Genomic DNA, 19,219 nt, shown 5'->3' on the forward strand with positions numbered 1-19,219 from the left:
ATAAGAATAGAAAGAATTTTGAGTGACAATTGAGCAATGTCACTCAATTCTTTGATCTTCTGAGTTTTATGCCCCCCCCCAAAAAAAGAACACATACTAGTCTATCATTAAAAGTTATTTTTATAGTCCATTACCTGACAATTGATTAGGACATCACTCAATGCTGTTGGTAAAAAGAATCGGAGACCACTTGACTTACAAGGCTTGACTTACTTGAGGAAACTATTATCATAAAACTCACCTATCTCCCCCTTGGAAAGTCACTTTGTACCCCATGCTATACATACCCCAGCTTGAAGGTTTTTGTTTCACAGAACAGCAAATTGCCCACTAGGCTAGATCCATCTGGAAAGTTACGGTGAAGCAAGAAATGTTTCAAAACTTCTGATTTGGTTCCACTACTACAGAGACAGCCAGTCTAGTCTAGAATGAGCCAATATTTTTTTCTGCCAAGAAACATGAAAACTTCTCATGGATGGAATGTCATCGCCTGGGAAATAAAAAGCATGTGTTCCTTGGCAGCGCTTAGAGATGCCTGTTTTCACACCTGCACCTAGAACCGTAGGCAGTTCCAATTTACCAAGTGAACTGAAGAGCAGGCTCCCTCCACAGAAGTGGTGTTATGCTTAGATCACACACAAAAGTCATTCCTTGTGTATCGCACATCATTTACAGCTGGTTTGGATTTATATTTTTTTCAATGAATGCAAGATGGGTTGGGGATTTCCCAGAACACCTGTGGAGAATCTCAGATTCCTACAAGACAAGAGGCTGAAATACGTGTGATACAGGTGGATTCTCCTGGCATGAGAACTTAAAATGAAAACAAGTATAAATGTATTACTATGAGTACTTGTGACTTTCATGTGTAAAAGAATCTGACCGTATATTACTTCTGATAAAACTTGTTGAGGTTTTCCAGACTGGACAGTTTAGAAGCATGTTGCTGTGATTATTAGTTCAATTTTGGTGTAGTCCTATAGCCCCATATAAGCATAATGAAGATGTATAGTAAATAAATATGTAATATCAATGGTATTGAACAATATCATAACTATAACAAAACATGTTATTTTGAAACCTCTTCCTAAATCTCTTTTTTTTTTTACATCTTTATTGGAGTATAATTGCTTTACAATGGCGTGTTAGTTTCTGCTTTTTAACAGAGTCAATCAGTTATACATATACATATGTTCCCACATCTCTTCCCTCTTGCGTCTCCCTCCCTCCCACCCTCCCTATCCCACCCCTCCAGGCGGTCACAAAGCCTAAATCTTAGTTACTGATTTATGCTACTCTTCTATGCTCTTAATTCAAATATTTGGGTAATAAATAGCTACTTAAGGAGTTTCATCTTCTAAGGTTAGTTTTGCTTTGAAGTCAGGGAATTGACCTGTGGTCTTTGTAGTGATGTAGGGGGAGTGACGTCAGTGCTGATGGGTATATGGGAGAAAGAGAAGGTTAGGTGGCAGGGTAAAAAAAAACGTAGTTTCTATCAGTCAGGGAAACTTGGATTTTAGTTCTGCTAGCAACAAATGTGTCAAATAGCCTTATTTATTTCACTCAGTTCTGATCTATAAGGTGACTGTAATACCACCCCTAACCAGCTCCACAGGTTTTTTATGAAAAGCCAACAGAGGGAATGTGCAAAAAGATCTTGAAAAATTCAAAGTATTATGCACATGAAAGTTGTCAGAGAACAATAGGTTATAAAGACTAAGTTAGCTATAGGTGACTGCTCATGGTAATGGGGAACTTAATCAAAACCGTTGGTGGGCTGATTCTATCAGAGCCTACCTCATTTTCCACCTCTCAGTCAACCTTTCCACGCAGCTGGGTCCCCACTTTCTCACTTAGTCCTGAAGGCTCAGCCCTGTGACGTCCGTCATCACCAGCCCTGACCGTGCTAAGGCAGGCATTTAAGGGGTCCTGGCCACTCTCGGGTGTGCCTCATTATGAAACTCCCTGGCAAAGGCGATAGAACAAATTTTCTCTTCCCCGAACGAAGGAAACCTATAGATTACAAATGTTTGTTTTTCAGCCAAGAGGGCTACGGTTTCTGTATCCTTTTCCTATAAAATCAGATGTAAATTTGCATAGAAGGAGACATACGTAACACAGGTAATGCCCTGCTTCAAGCCTGTTTGTTTAGATTAGAGAGAAAACCGTTTCTTGGATCCCAAATAAAGCAAGTAAAGTAGTAATGGGCTTTCACCATGGACTCACAGTCTCTCCCTGAGGAAAGCAGCAAGAAGAGTCAGGACTCATTGGAGCATGCTGTGGCTATAAGGTTTTGGACAACCCCCATTCCATTTCTGCCAACTATGAAGAGGCCCTGCTGAGTGTAGGGCTCAAGACCATCCCATGTGATTCGAGATTCCTACTTTTAGGCTCTGGGAAAAGGCACTGTGGGTTATATTTGGACTCTGCTAGGATAAGATTTTATGAAGGGATAAAGGATACGTGAAATGTTTTATCTGGGGTCTGACTCTTGGTATCCTGAAATTTTTTTCCTATGGTGATTAAACAAGTGGATGTTTCATCTGCCTTAGAGAGAGGAGACATCTCTTTTTTCAGCCAAACCTGATACACAGGTCCTGTCTTAGGAACTGCCCAGTTCCTCAGTGTAGGGTTCTTCTCAACCTCAGCATTCCTGACATGTTGCTGTCCTGTGCATTGTAGCATCATCCAGGGTCTCTACCCACTGGATGTCAGTAGTTTTCCCTCACCCCTCCACCCCGGAAAGCTCCCCACTTCCATATCCCACAGTCGTGGCCACTGACAACTTCCAGACATGACCAAATGTCCCCCAAGAGGAAAATCCTCTCTGGTTGAGAACCACTGCCCTAGTCCCTCTATCAGGCCTTGATCTTACCATCACCCCCATCTTCTTTCCTCTCCTTATTTCCATTCCCAGGACTCCAGTCCTGAGCCTGAATTTCTTTCCAGAGACCCAGTTTCAATCTTACCTGTTGCAATTGACAGTATTTTAGAAGCATTTATTTTAATTAATTAATTCACCTATTTATCAACCCACCAGTATTAATTGAGTGTCTATTATGAACAAGGCACTGGGGTTATGAGGATGAAGAGACACATTGCATTACAGACCATGAAACACAGCCATGTGCCATCGCTGTCAATATACCACTGGACGGGGGAACACCTGTGTCTCTGTTGGGGACAATTTGCCAACAAATCCACCCAAAGTACCTTTACTGAAAACAGATCAGAACAGCTAATGGAAACTTTGCTGTGGACATCCCTGGGATGTTCTCTAACTAAATGAAATAGAACAGTATAGAACCTCAGGCCTATGTTATTTTCCAACTCTGAGAGCACAGATCTCTGCAAATGGTCTCTATTCTGTGTAACTCTAAGTTCTAAACTGTCTAAGACGTCTCATCCGAGCTGACCCTGCTGCTGGAATGCCTATAGGTTGTGTGGGAAACAAGTGAAATTTCGGTTCTTTGATGAGAACCAGAGTCCCAACACCAGCCCCATCTGGCATCAGAACTGTTTCCTCTGTCCTTTTCCTCTTGGGTAATCTCCAGAACGCTGGCATCTCCTGAGAGAGAATTTCTACCCAGGTATATATCCAAGAGAAATTCCAGCAGAAGACAGGCTTCCTGGCTATACAAATATTTGAATCGAATTGTCAGACCTACTACTGGCAGTTCAATTTCAAATGTTAACATGTCATTTCAATATTGCTATGGTCTTCCAGAGGTTGATAAACAAGGTTTCTCATCTCTTACTGGACTCGGAAGTAATCACCTATCATCCTGATGGTCTAGTCTATTCTACAGATGCCTACCGAGGCCAGGCAGTTTGTCCAAATGGTCTTGAGATACTGATTCAGCATTTACCTTCTTTCATGCTCAAATGTAATTCAAACAGAATACAGACTCAAGGCTACTCTTTGTACCAGCTCAAACCTTCTACCACGTGGGGTACAGACCCGTAGCCTGCTGTCCGTGCCAGCTCCGACTCTTCCACCACTTTGTTGCGGCAGGGAGGACGAGGGTCACTTTCACAGTCATCCTCATCTGAAAAGTCTCCGCAGTCATTGTCACCATTACACAGAAGTCGCCTCTTTATGCATGTGCCTGCAATCAAAATCAGGAAAGACAGAAAGACACCGTGTCTCTCAGGCCAAATTCTCTCTCTTTTTCTTAAGTTATCAAACATACTTTAATGATAGAGGGGAGGGACCACACCTGTATTTGAATTTTTTGTATAGACTATATAGATGGCCCTTTTCTCAGCCCCTTTTCATGCTTGGAAGCATGAGCGTCTGGAAGCACATTTCTCTTCTTTTCGCTCATGAGGGGACATCGAAACCCACACTAGGCAACGGGAGAATTACCTGTATGGCATCGAAAGTCATTTTCACAGTCAGCCTCAGGGTCATTGCAGGTCTCCGTGGGCACGCACTGACGTCTATCTCCTACAGCGTCCACGCACTTTTGCCCGTTAAATTGTCCAAAGTTCTCAATGCTCCTTGAGCGAAACTGCCCAGGAACAGCTGGAAATGTTAGCGTTTCTAAGGCCAAGAAGGGATTCTGATCTAAAACTGCATCCACACCACTGCAGCCCTCCAAACCCAGCTGAGTCAAAGGTTTTAAGATAGAAGCCTGATGTCACTTGAAGGAACAACTCACATGGTGGGGTTGGCGGGCTCTTCTATAGAATATGGTTCCTCCCAATACTCATTTAGTCACTGTGCGACACTCAGGTTTCCCAGCAAGGTTAGTCTCATCCATTTAGGTATTTCTCTTTCCTTCCGGGTTTGGAACTCAGCTGGGGCCCTCCCTGCCTCATAGTCATTTTCCTGGAGATGCTGGCAGTACAGTTTCCACTTGGGGACATCAGTGGGGAATGGCAACGAATGCTTACCATTTGTTTGAGGCAAGGGTCACAGTTGGACCAACTGCTCCAGGAGCTCATCTTGCAGTCTATGGGCAATGACGTGTCACTGCTTTCCATGAGCTCCAAGTCATAACTAAGACAATAAAACACACCAGCTTATAATGACCATCGTGTGTGCTTCTTTCTAAAAAGTCTTCACAAACCCGTTCAATTTTATTTACTCCTTTCCCCCTTCTGAACCACAGTATTTATCCTTTTCTTCCATCTCGCATTTTGACACTTGATCACGTGCTATTTTGTATTTTCAACTCAACTTTTTGTTTAATTCTTGTACTGCATTGTAATTTAACCTTCGCCCTAACAACAACAACAATAATGATGATGGTGATGAAGAAAACTAGCAAGTCATCCGGCTGTGTGTTCTTCTCTGATTAATCTTATATTTCCAACTAGTGTACAGACTCATTGAAGCTAGAAGCCTTGTTTCACTTTGTACCCCCCAGAGAGTCTGGCAAATCCTCAAGTTGCTGGGTTTTCTTGCAAATTTAAGCCAGCGCACCCAGCCGTTCCTGTGGTAAGCGCCTCATAAATCAAGCTCTCCTGTCCCTAGATTCTGTATGTGCGAACTTCCCGTTTCACAGTCCGTATCTGGACTTATTCCTCATCTTTCTGAATTTCAAGGTATACTTTTTGGCACTTCTAACCTTCCCTCCCACCCCCAGCTGTGCTTTTCTGGCTTTGAACTCTTCTATCTCTCTTGGTTCACCATTTGGATCTCTTGTAGTTGCAGCACCCTCTTGGATTACTATCTTATTCAGTGACAGAAAGAAATCCAAAAACAGAAGCCATGAAACAAGAATCTTATCAACTTCCTGCCCCACTTTCCCCGAACGGGCACCTATCCTTTTTCTGGTGCAGCCTCTTATTTCAGAGAGATGGTAAGGCCCATCCCTCCCCTACAGCTCTAGATCCCAGCATCTCTTTGAGCTCTTGAGAACTGAGATTCTCCTCCATTTAAACCTCTCCCTTACAATCAGCTCCTTTCCATTTGTAATACAATGTGTTCAAGTCTTTGACATTAAACATAAACAAACAAAGGAATGAACAAATAGAATACTCTTCCTGAACTTTACATTTCCTTCAAGCTACCCCACCTCCCTCCCACCCTTCACAATGACACTCAAAGGAATTGCTATAAACATATTTCTGTTTCTCTCTCTTCCAAAATAAAAACAAGTCTCATCTCCTCCTTTTAGCTACCTCCAAAACTCTCTCATCTTTTTTAGGCCAACTTTCTGGAAAAAGTAGTTTGCACCCTGGTTTCTTGTTCCTTACCTTCCAATTACAGCTCAACCCTCCTGACCCAAGGTCATCGCTCTTGCCATAGTCAGCAATGACTTCAAGTGGCCGGCTCCGTGGTTTCCCTCAGTTCTTATCTTACCAACTGCTTCACAGCTGTCAATACGGTTGACCACTCTTGCTCTTTAAAATAATCTCTTCCCTTGGACTGAATGACATTAGACCCCTTTTATTGCTTCTTTCCCCTGCATCCTGTTCTCCTACTCTCCTGTTCAGGCTCCTTCTCCTTTGACAGTCTCAGAAATGCTGTTTTTCCTCAAGCTCCTGTCCTTGGATCTCTTTTCTTTTTCTTTCTACACTTTTCCCAGGGCTTTGGTTTCCATGTATATGTTAATGACACCCAGAGCTAAGTCTGCAGGCCAGACAGCTCTTCTGAATTTTAAACCCTTGGATATAACTCCCAGTTGGACATCTGCACTTAAATGTCTTCATGGCTCATGAATTTAATGTATCCCCAGACAAATCCATTCTTTTTCCTCTTCTCTCAAGGCTTCTCCTCCTGTATTTATTGTCTTGGTAAACAGTGTCTCCATTTATGCAGTCACCCTAACCAGACTAGGGTGGTACTTGTCTTATCGAAGCTCATCCCCCATATCGAATCAACCACTAAAACCTGTTCTTTACAGTCATAAATGACTCTCAAATCCTTCCACCCTTCATCTCTTCCAGACACTTCTCTGGTCTACACTAACATTTCATCTCTCCTAGATGACAGTCATTTTTTTCTAATCCTGTTTCCCTAAATCGCCCAGAGCGATCTTTTTTTTTTTAAATGTTAAGCATTCTTTTAATTTATTTAATTTATTTTTTTTGGCTGTGTTGGGTCTTCGTTTCTGTGCAAGGGCTTTCTCTAGTTGTGGCAAGCGAGGTCCACTCTCCATTGCGGTGCGCGAGCCTCTCACCGTCGCGGCTTCTCTCGTTGCAGAGCACAGGCTCCAGACACGCAGGCTCAGTAGTTGTGGCCCACGGGCCCAGTTGCTCCGCGGCATGTGGGATCCTCCCAGACCAGGACTCGAACCCGTGTCCCCTGCATTAGCAGGCAGACTCTCAACCACTGCGTCACCAGGGAAGCCCCCAGAGCGATCTTTTAAAAATGCAAAGCTTATCATTCATTCCCCCACTGAAACTCTTCAGTAGCTTCTCTCTGTTCTGAGGATAAAGTCCAAACTTTCTAACATGATATGGTAGGCAGAGTAATGACCCCCCAAAACATCTGTGTCTTAATCCCTAGAATCTGTGAATATGTTACTTTACATGGAAAAAGGGACTCTGAGCGTGTGATTAAGAGGAAATTATTCTGTATTTTACCTGGATGAGCCCATTCCAATTATGCGAGCTCTTAAAAGGAGAAGAGTGGTTCAGAGAGATGTGCAGACAGAAGTGGCAGGAGAAATTCAAAGCATGAAAATGGACTCCATCCACTCTTGCTGGCTCTGAAGACAGAAGGAGTTTCACCAAGGAATGCAGGCAGCCTCTAGAAGCTGGAAGAGGCAGGGGAATAGATTCTCCCCTAGAGCCTCCAGAAAGGACCGTAGCCCTGCCGGAGCCTTGATTTTAGGCCAGTGAGACCCATTTCAGATGCCTGACCTATACAACTGTAAGATAATAAATCTGTGTTGCTTAAGCCACTAACATGTGGTCATTTGTTACAGCTGCTACAGGAAACTAACACACATGGTCCAGAGCTCTCTACATGGCCCGTCTTCTTCCTAATTCTTCACCTTCACTTTTCCCCCAGCCATGCCGAACTTGAAATGCCCAAGATAAGCTACATTTTCTCACAGCCTCAGGCCTTTAAACCTACTGTTTCCTATTCACCACACTGATCTCATCTTCAACATATTTTTTTTTTACAGAAAACCTTCCCTAACCCCTCATGTAATTTACCTTTCTACGTACATATTCTTATAACGTCTTGTTCTTCCCTATAACATAAGTGTCTTTGCAATGACATGTTTAATTTAATTTATTTATTCACTCATTTATTCACTCATCAGATATTTACTGTCTATTATTTTCTAGGCTTTGAGGATACAATGGTATGCAAAACAACAAGACAAAATAAGACAGAAACCGTGATCCCCAAACTAACAGATCTTATGTTCTAGGTAAAAATATCAGTGAGTTAAGGAAATTTTCAATCTTGCTCAGCTTACATATCAAGTGTCTGGAACATAGTAGGTGCTCAGTAAATGCTTTACGAACGAATAAATGAAAAACTAAGTGCATGAAGAGGAAGAAAGTTCTTGATCGTGTGTTCTAGGACAGACCTAGGTCTGTATTTCTCTAGGTTATCGTCTCCTGGTGGACCACTCATATCATATTTTTGCAAGACTTGCTTGTCATTAGGCAACCCTAATGACTGGAGATACCATTTCTGTAAGCCTGACCCTTGCCTACATCATTCAGAAAATCAGAAGGTTTGATGAGCTTCAATCTTCTAAAAGTGCAGGTTAAAAACGTATTAGACAAGCTGCCAAAACTCCTTGAAGAAACTGATTTCATGGAGGTTTGAGTATTAGTATCTATCTGAAACCACATGGCTGAGAAATTTGCTGCTAGAACTTTTCCATCAGACTAAATCCTCATCTGGAACTGACCGGCCTCATCAAGAGGCAATGGCAGATGCACTTTTATGACCTATAGCAGCAGGTCTCACTACTGATTGCATATCATAATCCTCAGAGAGTAAAAATAGGAACTGTAAGATTGAGATTCCCCATTCCACACGAATTAAATCAAGCTTTCTGAGGATGGGCTTCAGGCATCAATGTTCTTAAAAAGTAGGCCAGGTGATTCTCGTGTTCACACAATGTTGAGGAAAACTTGGCACCATCTGGTGGGTATCCATGAAATCCGAAGGGGTGGAATTCAAGTATGGGGGTGCCCATTTCATCACATAACCCAAGCTTGAGGTTGCCACTGACCTGAGTCACTGAGCTGCTTTATCACTGGTTTTAGGAATTACTCTAGGCTTTGCCTATTAGTGTCCCTATGGAGCTTTGCAATCTGTGGATCTAGTTTTTCCAGTATTAGTCAGGCCTGCTGCCGTCAGCTGGATTATCTGTTCCTGTCTATCCTTTTTGTATATATCACGTACTTAGAAGATCATGTTAGCATTTTGTTTCAGCATCTCCCCCAGAGAGATTTGTTCTAGAAACCACACCCTAAATAGACCTGTGGTATGACACCTAAATCTTTCTCACCTGCCATTGAGACCAGCTTCAATGAATAACTAGTTCAGAGAGTACAGTACAGACTGGGGGATCATGTATGGAAGATAAAACTCACTGCAAATACTGCAGAGTGAGTTACAGTCCTTTGGTGGGCAAGCCGAGAGCCCAGTCAGTGAAGGGGGCCGATCAGAAAGGCTGTTCATCTGTCTTACACATCAGTGACCAGGACCCTGCTCCAATGATACTGACACTGCCTGTATATGATTCTCTAACATCCGTCACATTAATAATAGCCCCATATTAACAATGTGCACACTAATTCCCTTCCTTCTAACTTCAGGACTCCTTTTTTTTTTTTTTTTTACATATTTGACTCACACCTTGGACTTAGAATAGAGCACCAGAACTTCGCCTTTGATCTCTTATTGCCCTCCTAGATTGTGATTTAGATTCATTTCCTGAATGATCCAACCTGGTCCTGTGGGAAGGTCTGCACAGATCCCACCCTTGCCCTCAGAGTGGGACTTGCACCCCACTAGATATCAGGCTCAGTGTAGTCTTTCATTTGCTTGCAAGGCATCACAGGCTTAAACAACAGAAATTTATTTTCTCACAATTCTGAAGGCTAGAAGTCTGAGGTCAAGGTGTCTGTGGTGTTGGTCCCTTCTGAGGCCTCTCTTCTTGACTTGCAGATGACAATCTTCTTCCTGCATCTTCATTTGGTCTTTCCTCAGTACATGTCTGTGTTCAAAGTTACTCTTCTTTCACAGACACCAGTTGTATTGGATTAGGGCCTGCCCCAATGACCCCCAATACAGTCACATTCTGAAGTCTGGGGTTTGGAAGTTCAACATTTAAATTTTGGAGGGACACAATTCAGCCCATAACACTCATAAAAGTTTTTTGATTAAGCAATACCTATGTTTTCTACTAGTTTTACTAGATAATTTCCAAAGCTCCTTTTCTCATTAAACCTTTATTCTACCACTGAGGGTAAATTTTGTAGGTATTATACTTTATAGGTGGGAAACTAAAAACAGAGAATTATGCTAATTATTCAAAGTTGGACAGTTAGTAGCAAAACTGGATTTAGAATCTATGTCTCTCCACTCCTAGTTTACTGCAATTTTGCTCTCTCTCCTGTGCTGCCTTCCCCCCCACCACCAACCAACTCAAATCCCCTTTGAAATAATCTAAAGGGTCATGGCTTATCCAATAATTGCTGGATGTAATAGTCTGATGATTTGTAGACATTTGGAGACACATTAAGTTAATAAGAATATATTTAAAATATAGCAGAATATATTTTTAAAGAATGTATTTACATTTTTATTTAAGAATACATTTTTAAAATATAGCAGCTCCAGGTAAAGCACACCAATTGGACAATCTGGCTCTCGCCTGGGTATATTTTTTGAAGCTTACACCTAAATGTTGTCAAATTAGGCAAAAATAAATTGAAAATTGTGGGAACACCTGGATGTTTTGCCTTCACTGCACCAGGTACCTGGATATTTAGAGGCAAAATAAAGGCAGGACTTGAGGCAATTATTAAGAGGAAATAATAGATTATGCAAGGGGAATATGTTATTGAAATGAATGCATTCCATAAATATTAAGAAAGAGGGTGAGTGATCTTGGATAGCTCCTTCTGAGCCCAGTACCCCCTCCCCAGCCCCTTTGACTCACTAGACAGACAATCTTTTGTAGCTCAAAGACTGTGTATGTACAATGCTTACCACCTGCCTTTCACCCTGCTGAGCTATTAGGCTGAGTGGAGAAGTATTTGTGAAGCACTTTCTGGATTCGTAGATGAAATGTGTTTATCAAGTAAAGCCTATTTCCAAGTGTTTCAATCTCAGCTTGAAAGTCATTTCCTAGATCAAAGTGATGTACATCAACATGGCAGGAGGTCTAACTCTGGGCCAGAAATGCATTGAATGAAGAGTCATTGATGTACACCTGGTCCCATCACCCTGCCATGAAGAGAGGTTTCCAACTTTAGAAAAAGAAAACCTCAGGAGCAGTTCACACCCCAGGACACTTTGTGGTGGGCCCAGGCAGGAAAACACCTGCTGTAGGAAGGAAGCTTTTTGTCAATAAATAAGACAATGTGGCTCCTTTGAGTGGAGAAATAGAAGCTAATTAAGACTGCATCCTTAACCCATGGATCTGCCAGTTTGTTTAGCTCCTGCAATTCATCAAGGTGAAGAGATAATATATCAGCAGTGGCCAACACTCTAAAATTTCAGGACTTTTCTGGTTTCCCAAGTCTTAGTCAAGAGCTTCTCTCATGTGTTTCCAATGAGCCAACATTCAGTAACATTTATGGAGGGTCTGCTCTATGTCACGAATTGTTCTGGTAACTGGGGCCACAAGGCGACATCCTGACCATCACGGAGCCTGCGCTCCAGTGGGTGAGATACAATGAAAGAGTATACTAGGAAATACAACATGCAGTATCAGTTAAGACCTGTGAGCTGTGAAGGAAAATAAACCAGGGTAAGGGGACAAAAAGTGCCTTAGGGCTGCGCTGAAGCCCCACAGGGCTGAGCATTTCTTATAGAGCGTGGTGAGAGGACCCTCTCAGAGCAGGTGTGGCGCTTTACAAACGTGTTCACAAATTCTTTGAAATTAGGCTCATCAAAGATGGGGTCTATGCGTCCCCCTTTTGAGGCTGGTAGGGTCTTTGTTAATGCTTTTGAGGAGTAGAATGCAGTGGAAGAGAGCCTGCATGCCTTTTAAGTCTAGGTTAGAGAAGCCCATGCTGGTTTATCTAAAGACACTTGCTCTGGGAGCCTTTCACCACTACGTATGAAGCTAGCTACCCTGAGTCCACCATGTGGAGAGCACACACACACACACACACACACACACACACACACACGAGAGATTCCTAGTTAGACTCAATTTCTCTAGCCCCCCAGCTGTTTGGGTCTTCCCAGCCCAGGTGACAGACGTGAGTGAAGAAGTTGTCATGATGACCTCAGACACAGCCACCATCTGCCTGCATCCATGTGAGAGACCCATGACAACCGCCCAACTGAGCCCAGCCAACGCCCTGCTTCAAGAACCAAAGAAATAGTTGGTCTTATTTTAAGCTACTGTTTTGTAATGATTTGTTACACAGTAAAAGTGACCAGAACAGGGAGGTGCTGTTTGATTAAGTATCTGAATGATATCAGAGAGAATCTATGCGAGGATCTGGGAGAAGAGTGTTGTAAGCTAGGGGAAAGTAAGTGCAAAGGCCCTGAGGTGGCATGTTGGAGGCACAGCAAACAGAGCAGAGTGACCGCAAAGGAGAGTGAGGTGCATCTGGAGGAACAGGCAGCAGCAGCTCATGCCTTGTAGGCTGTAGTGAGGAAGTTGGATTTGATTCGGAGCTTGATGGGAATCCTTAGAGGAATATGAGAGCAACAGTAACAGATTTACATTTTCAAAAGCTTTCCCTGGTTTTTGGGTGGAGAGTTGACTATTGGGGAGTGGACAAAAGTGGATGCAGGGCAGAAAGGATAGTGATTTGGGCTAAAATGGTCACAGTGGAGACAGGGAGAAGTGGGTAGATTTGGGACATATTTTCGAGGTAAGGCCAACAGCACCTGCAGTTACATTGCATGTGGCAATGACACAAATAGAGGAGTCAAGTATTGTTCCCCGGTTTTTATGTGAGTAACTTGTTGAGTAGTAGTGCAGGTTGGATGAGGATGGGTAGAGAAATCAATAGGTATGTTCTGGACATGTTAAGTTTGGGATGCTTGTTACATTTTCAAGAAGAGATGTTGACTAAGTAATTGGACACTGGGCTCAGGAAAGAGATCAGAATCATAGATATAAATTTGAGAGATGTCAGAATATAAGCGATATTTCACACCATGAGGCTGGAAGTGAGTGGGTGTGTTGAGTAAGTCTGAGGACAGAGCAAACATTTAAAGGAAATGTTACAACATGTCTGCAAGCTGATGGGAATGATTTGGTACAAAGGGAGATACTGATAATGCAGGAGAGGGGTCAGAATTAAAAGAGCAAAGTCCTTGATGAGGCTGGAGCAGATGAAGCCAGTGCACAAGTGAGTGGTTAGGCTCAGGGGAGCGTGTTGCCCTTAGCATCACAGGCCTCACTCAGAGAACTTGGTTGAATTGCAGTTGCCATTTACTTGTTGATATTCTCCTCTAGTCTGTAGGCTCACTGAGGGCAGAGACCCTTGGTAATTACATGCTCTGTACTACACTACAGCTCCTGAAGCAATGTCCAGCCCACGTTGCAAACAATAAATATTTCCTGTATTAAATGGGTGAATAAAAAAGACCATACTTGGCCAATAATAATTCATAAACAAATACCTGTTAACTTATATTAAATATGGATATTAAAAACACAGATGGATACAACCAAAGAAGGAGAAAAAAAACTGATGTTTTGGATATTTTCAATTCTGTTTTTTTTTTTGGCCACACTGTGTGGCTTGTGGGATCTTAGTTTGCCAACTAGGGATCAAACCCCATGCTCTCTGCAGTGAAAGCATGGAGTCCTAACCATTCTCTGGACAGCCAGAGAATTCCCTGGACATTTTCAATTTAATAGTTATTCCCAAGTTTAGTGAGGGTTTGGGTATTTTTCCTGATTGTTAAGTTTGATTAAAATAAATTGAATGATAATTTCTAGCATTTCTGAGTGCTTAGTTTATGGCAGGATCTCTTCTAAACTTTTATATTCATTATCTCATTTAACTTTTTACATCAGCACTATGAGATATCTTCTACTAGTATTATCATTCTTGAAAGATGAGAAACTAAACCACAGAAATGGTGAGTAATTTTTCTCAGATTACACAGCAGCTACTTGGTGGCAGAGTTGGGATTCAAACCCAGGCAGTTTCTCTCCAGAGGTGACCTACTCAGCTACTCTCTGGATTTCTAACTCCCAGTCTAGAATTCCTTAACTATTAGAAAATGAAGAATAAAATAAATATGACAACTATAAACACCCACATATGCAGCCAGAAAATGAATGACAAACTGGGAAAGACGTTTGTAATTCATACCAGAGAAAAAGGACTAATATACTAAGTCATCATAGAAATCTCTAAGTGAAAGACAAGAGACTCAATAGGAAAATGGGCAAAGAATATAGATAGTTCACTGTCTCCCAAAATACATATAGCCTTTAAACTTATGACAAGATGTGTAACCTGATTAAGAGAAAGGCAAATTAAAACTATTCAAAGATGCCATTTTTCACCTATGAGGTTGTCAAATATCAAGCTGTTGGCCTAGAGCTCCCATTGGCAAAGCTTTGGAGAAACAAGCACTCTTACGCTCTGCTGGCGAAAGTGTAAAATAATACCCACCCACGGGACTGTGGGGCAATTTCAGCAAAAGCTTGAAGCCGATACCTTTTGATCCAGTTATATCACTTCTCGGAATTAATCCTCAGGTACAATTATCCATTTGCAAAATGATATGTGAATAAGGATATTCATTGCAACATGGCTTATAATACAAAACTGGAAACAACCCAAATGTTCGTTAATAAAAGCGGTTATCTGAACTGTATATCCAGACAATGGAAAATTAATCATTTGTGAGGAGAAAGAGGAAGTTCCTTTTCTACTGATACAGAAAGGTCTCAAGGATATATTGCAAAGTAAAAAGAAGAAAAGCAAAGTACAAGATAGTATATATGATATGATACCTTTTATGAAAGAAAGAGGGAGAGGAAGATTATAGTTAGCTCCATGCTTTAATCCACATAAAGACATACTGGAAAGATACAGGAAATTAATAAAGGGTATTCCCTGTGGGGAAAGGGTGAGGTGGGAGACGGGGAGTGATCTAAGTACTTTACATATAACACAAATCTCATGAAAAGCTAGGAGTAGGGAAATTAAGACTTCTCAATGTATACTTGTTATATTTTTTGACCCTTGAACCAGGTAAATATTTTGTTATTTACAAATGAAAAGGAAGAAACTAACGATAGCTATACTCACAGCCAGCTTGCCTGTCACTGTGCTAAGCACATTGCATTTATTATCTCGGGGATTTCACAGCAGGTCACATTTTTATTCCTATTGTGCAGGTGCTAGGAACAGGTTTAGAGAAGTTAAGGAATTTGCTTAGGGTCACACAGCTAGTAAATTGTGGACCTCAAACTCAAACCCAACTGCCTGGCTCTGGAACCTATATTATGAGCTGTTACTCTACTTGTACAGGGTTTGTTTTTGCTTTTGTTTTTTCACATTTCTATTCTACCTTGAGAAACGTAAGAGATGATGTCCCCTCATGACCTAGTCTCATGGGCATGCTTGTGTTTGCAAACAAGTGATTGTTGGAAATCCCCAACTGTTCAGCAGTTGCAATAGCTTATTGTAGCAATGGCTTAAGATACAATGTCTGTGGCCATGTGCTCTCCCCCGAAGGCTAGCTGTAATTCCATCCCCTCCTATCCTAAACCAGAAAGCATATCAAAGTGAAAGGGATAGCAAGGTTATTATTTTAAGGAATACTTCACATTTATTCAGTTCTTACAGCATGCCAAGCACAGATGTTGTAAGTGTATAACATGTATAAAGATTTAATGTTCACGTAGAACCTTATTAGGTAGGGACTTTCCTTTATCATTGTTATGGGCTGAATTGTGTTCTCTCAAAAAGATATGTTGAAGTTCTATAACCTGTACCTCAGTATGTGACTTCATTTGGAAAGAGGGTCTTTACAGAGGTCATCAAGTTAAAATGAGCTCATTACGATGGACCCTAATCCAGTATGACTGGTGTCCTTCTGAAAAGGGGAAATCTGGAGCCAGACAGACATGCACAGACAGGAGAGGATGTGAGGATGGCCATGTGATAACAGAGGCAGAGATCAGAATGATGTAGCTGCAAGCCTAGGAATGTGAAAGATTGCTGGCCACCACCAGAGACTAGGAAGGATCCCCCACCAGAATTTCAGAGCAAGCGTGGCCCTGCTGACACCTTGATTTCAGACTTGTAGCCTCCAGAACTGTGAGATGATAAATTTCCGTTCTTTGAAGACACGCAGTTTGTGGTACTAGGAAATGAATACAATCACCATCTTACAGAGGAAGGAACCAAGGTACAGAGATGCTGAGTAACAGTTCGTAGAGGTTGCCCAGATTTATACAGTTGGTCAGTAAGTATTGGCGCCTCAACCTGAGCTTGGGAAGGCTGGTTCCAGAGGAATGCTTCATTCTGATCAAATCTGTATCTTAAAATCATTTGCAAACCTCAGTTCTTTGGCTGAACTGCATGTCCTGCTTCATGGCTGGTCTGAACACTCTGTTTGACCTCAACCCCGTATCAAAGGGCAGAGCACAGAGTGTTTGGAGCAGGACAACCCTACCACACTCCCGAGGGCATGGCAGTGAGAGTGATTGCAACCAAATCCCAGCCAGAGGTGCAGCTGCTCAGAGCTGGGGGGCAGCCAAGGGGGCTCTCTGGTCCTCCCTGAAACAGATGAGGGTGGCCAGGACCCAGGGGGTCCAAACTTCAAAGCGGCGGAAGCCTTCCTCATGGCCTCTCATTTTCTGACGAGCAAGAGTCACAATCCAGGAATTCGGGTTTTTAAATTACTTTTTTAACTTAAGAAAGGGTCAGGGTAAGTACAAGAGGGCTAAAGCCACTTTCAGTAACTGCCTTCCCAGATCCCCTTTGTACCTGATGCCCAGTAAATGCAAATATTTTCTGAATAGAACAATGCTTCTTTTTTTTTTTTTTTTTGCGGTACACGGGTCTCTCACTGTTGTGGCCTCTCCAGTTGCAGAGCACAGGCTCTGGACGCACAGGCTCAGTGGCCATGGCTCACGGGTCCAGCCGCTCTGTGGCATGTGGGATCTTCCCGGAACGGAGCACGAACCCATGTCCCCTGCATCGGCAGGCAGACTCTCAACCACTGTGCCACCAGGGAAGCCCTAGAACAATGTTTCTTAAATAATGTGGGAAGAGGAAGTGAAGGGATGAAGGAAACCCTGGCGGAGCACTTCACCCAAGCCCTGGCTGGTCCGTAGAGTGCCTCTGTGTGCCCCCTCCTAGAAGATGCAACCCTGTGAGCAAACCACGTGCCTGGTGGGGTCCAGGCGGAATGGCAGCCTCCACTGCAGTTGGGAGGCTGGCAAAAATGTGCCTGAGATGGACATTAGCGTCCAAAATAGAATTTGGTGAAACCGAGACTCAAATGACCAAAGGGAAATTGGATACAGGTCACAGTCACAGCAGGCAGAGGGACAGTGTTTGGGTAGATAATTTCCCCCAGCTATATTGTCAAAGGCTAGAATATTTTAATACCATCACCGGATGAGATCATGCTGTATCAGATGACACAGGACTGTGTGTTCTCCAGACACTCTGGGTACAGTGTAGACAGTCAGTGAGCACGTCTTGTCTGCTTGGTTTATCTCCTGGGTGGGCTTGGTGTGGGCTTCATGTTCCCAATTAGGATCAGAGCATAAGAAGAGAAAGTGTCTTTCCTGGAAGCCTGGCCAACAGGTCTGCATCATGGTGATTCTTCTCAAATGGAAGAAAATACCACCCTAAACCTAAGGACAAAACGTGTGCCTCTGGATACAACTTGGGATGTCACGGAGGAGAAGCAAAATGCTTAAGCTTTGCCTGATGTGGGGCAAAAGGAGGATGTAGCCAATAGTTAAGAGTGTTAGACACTGAGGCAGAGTGAGGGAAAGATTTATTGCCTTAAATTTAAACTTCTCAGACCTTAGATACTGATATACCCAGGTTTATTATACTCTAGTAAAAACCAACTTTGTTTCCTAAGTCCAGTATTTGAAGACCATCTCAGCCTTCACACTTGAATACCTTGTTTAAAAGAAATCCCTGGAAACAGCAGCAGATATCCTCAGAAGACTTTGAAAGACACCCTCAGGCTTTTTCTCACCCTTTTTCAAAGTTTAAATTCTGGGGCTCTATGTCTCGATGTGCGTAAAAATGTTTTACCTGCTTTGCTGCTCTGCTACTAAAGCAAACTCTGAACTATCGAAGCCTACAGGGAAATTCCAGAGACAAAGGGAAAAGCGACTCACCTGGGAGTGGGCCCCGCTCTCAGCAGACTTATTTCTAAAATGCATATTGCCAAGGCGAACCTCCGGCTGGTAGACATCTGCTCTAGCTAGGCAGCTCCGAGTGGAATGGCCAGAGGGTTCCTGGAAGACATTTATTTGCAAAGGACTGGGGAACAATTATTGTTTGTTTTTGCTTAGAACTTTTGTCAGATTGGGCTTCCTGGGTGCCAAAGTCCAATCAGAGGAGAGTCATTTCATAACTTGGGCTTACTGTTTTGGCCAAGAATATACTTATCAATTGTACCTTCAGGCAAGGGGCCTGTGAATGCTAAACGGCTGAGATTAGCAGCAGTACTGTGTTGAAAAAAAAAAAACCAAGCAAACAGAAGACTCCGGTGGTTTTCATTTTGGGAGACTCTGGAAGGGATGATAAGAGACTGTGTAGTTTGGGGAAAAAAGGTCTGTGGATGATTCCCATAGAGGCAGAAACTCAAAATTAGTAAAAGAATTGCACCGACCAGAAATGGAGGCACAGACGTAGATGTTCCAGTCTGAGGATGAGCTGTGTGGGTTATTTCCACATGGGCAAAGTGCAAAATGCATTTACAAACCTGGCTTTTTTTAACAGGTATAGTGGGTCATTTTGAAGAATCCAGGTACCCTCCCTAAGGCCTTTCCAATATCTTCCAGAAGGATATGGTCTCTTTATCTCAGAAACACACCTGTCAGCAAGATAGAGTCTGAGATGGAATAACTTGCTCTAAACCCATCGGAAAGAA

The 19,219-nt window shown here is 42.6% G+C and overlaps 1 protein-coding gene across 1 annotated transcript in view; it reads right to left on the minus strand.

The window, feature by feature from the left end:
• Positions 1–18,538, minus strand: part of C9 (complement C9) — a gene marked incomplete at both ends in the record, with an annotated part of 46,096 nt that extends 27,558 nt beyond the window's left edge. The window contains 4 exons of the mRNA XM_079916302.1: positions 3,962–4,109; positions 4,370–4,514; positions 4,900–5,005; positions 18,462–18,538. Of these exons, the coding sequence (XP_079772428.1) occupies positions 3,962–4,109; positions 4,370–4,514; positions 4,900–5,005; positions 18,462–18,538 (476 nt within the window). The remainder of the gene's footprint in view (positions 1–3,961; positions 4,110–4,369; positions 4,515–4,899; positions 5,006–18,461) is intronic.
• Positions 18,539–19,219: the final 681 nt, after the last annotated feature.

Source organism: Stenella coeruleoalba, assembly GCF_951394435.1.
Source record: "Stenella coeruleoalba genome assembly, chromosome: 3".
NCBI lineage: Eukaryota > Metazoa > Chordata > Mammalia > Artiodactyla > Delphinidae > Stenella > Stenella coeruleoalba.